The 1,526-nt window shown below is 36.0% G+C and overlaps 1 protein-coding gene across 1 annotated transcript in view; it reads left to right on the top strand.

The window, feature by feature from the left end:
• Nucleotides 1-1,526, top strand: part of LOC106871660 (uncharacterized) — a 7,370-nt gene that overhangs the window by 3,315 nt on the left and 2,529 nt on the right. Inside the window, exon 2 of the mRNA XM_014918243.2 lies at nt 790-1,097. Within this exon, the coding sequence (XP_014773729.2) occupies nt 797-1,097 (301 nt within the window). The 5' untranslated portion in view covers nt 790-796. The remainder of the gene's footprint in view (nt 1-789; nt 1,098-1,526) is intronic.

Raw genomic sequence — 1,526 nt, 5'->3', positions numbered from 1 at the left:
ATAAATACATACATACATACATACATACATATATATATATATATATATATATATATATATGTGTGTGTGTGTGTGTGTGTGTGTATGTATATCGTATATAGATAGGCGTTCATATTTTGCTATTACACGCAGATAGTGTGGAGGCATAAGTTCCATGTGATGTTCACTCGACGGGGTCTTGTGGTGTGAAAGAAGACCCCTTTGAATGACCACAAGACCCCTTTGAATGAACGTCCCAGGGAGTTTATGTCTCCACACTATCCACTTGTAATGACAAAATATGAACTCCTATCGGAATTTACATACCATGGACAAGAAGCATTTCTAACCATTCTACACACCACTTTCCTTAGATAATGGAACCGCAACTGTAACATCCAAAATATATTTTTATTTTTATTCCCTAATTTCCCTTTATACTACCTGTGTCCGTCTTTTTCAAAAATAACTCCTTATATTGAACGCTACTATTTCTCTCTGTTGGACTCTCTGATATCGTCTCCTATGAAGGGATATCCCCCTAATATCTCAGAAACAGCTGTAAGACTACCTTTCTCTTTATAAATGCCCTATAAATTCCACACAGCCTTGGTTTTGTTGTCTCATTTTATTTAATACATGTATATGTATGTATATGTATATATATATATATATATATATATGCATATATATGTATGTGTATATGTATGCATGTTCATATATGTGTGTGTGTGTGTGTGTGTGTGTGTGTGTGTGTGTATATCCCTCTGCTGATACTAGATTCACGATTTACCGGTTTCCTTCTGTCAGTCCAGCCATGACTACAATGCTGATATTAACCCTTACAACAATTCTGGCCGCCACCTCGAATCAGGAAATTAATGAAGCCCACTACAAGCGTTTGCCTCCTGGCTATTCCTATGGTTACCTTCAGGCATCTCCAACAGAACAATTCATCTCAACACGAAATCTACTGAAATGTGCCGCCATTTCTCTAAACAGCCAATCGGAATTTTTCACTTACAACAATGTCAGCCATGTTTGTAAGAATTACTCATCGAAAGATATCATGACAGTCGTCAGCGCGAATGACAGCAACGAGATGTCCTTCTACAGAAGTAAGTGAGCCACCATCATCATCATTATTATTATTATTATTATTATTATTATTATTATTATTATTATTATTATTGAGTGAGAGAGCAGTGCATGCCAGCTGAATACTGGGGTCGATACAATGGACTTAACACCTCTCCAGAGATGCCTGCCAAAATATGAAATCATTATTATTATTATTATTATTATTCAGTAGTTATATTTTCATAACGTGCTTTCACTTCACTACCGAGCGCAGCTCTGTGCGCCTTGGGTATGTGCTGTGGTTTGCTGTGGTGCTCTTATGTTTACTGTATTGAAAGTGTTTTGCGTAGAATGTGTGCAGTACCCAGTAGTGCAATTTTCTGTATGTTATATATATTTGTAAGTCCTGGTGTTTTTGTTATGTATTTGTCTGAATATTTTTTTTATTATACCTAAGGCACCTACTA

This window comes from Octopus bimaculoides, chromosome 28 (assembly GCF_001194135.2).
Source record: "Octopus bimaculoides isolate UCB-OBI-ISO-001 chromosome 28, ASM119413v2, whole genome shotgun sequence".
NCBI classification, from domain to species: domain Eukaryota; kingdom Metazoa; phylum Mollusca; class Cephalopoda; order Octopoda; family Octopodidae; genus Octopus; species Octopus bimaculoides.
Note: the sequence above shows the minus strand (reverse complement) of the source record. Positions and strands in the feature narration are given on the sequence as shown.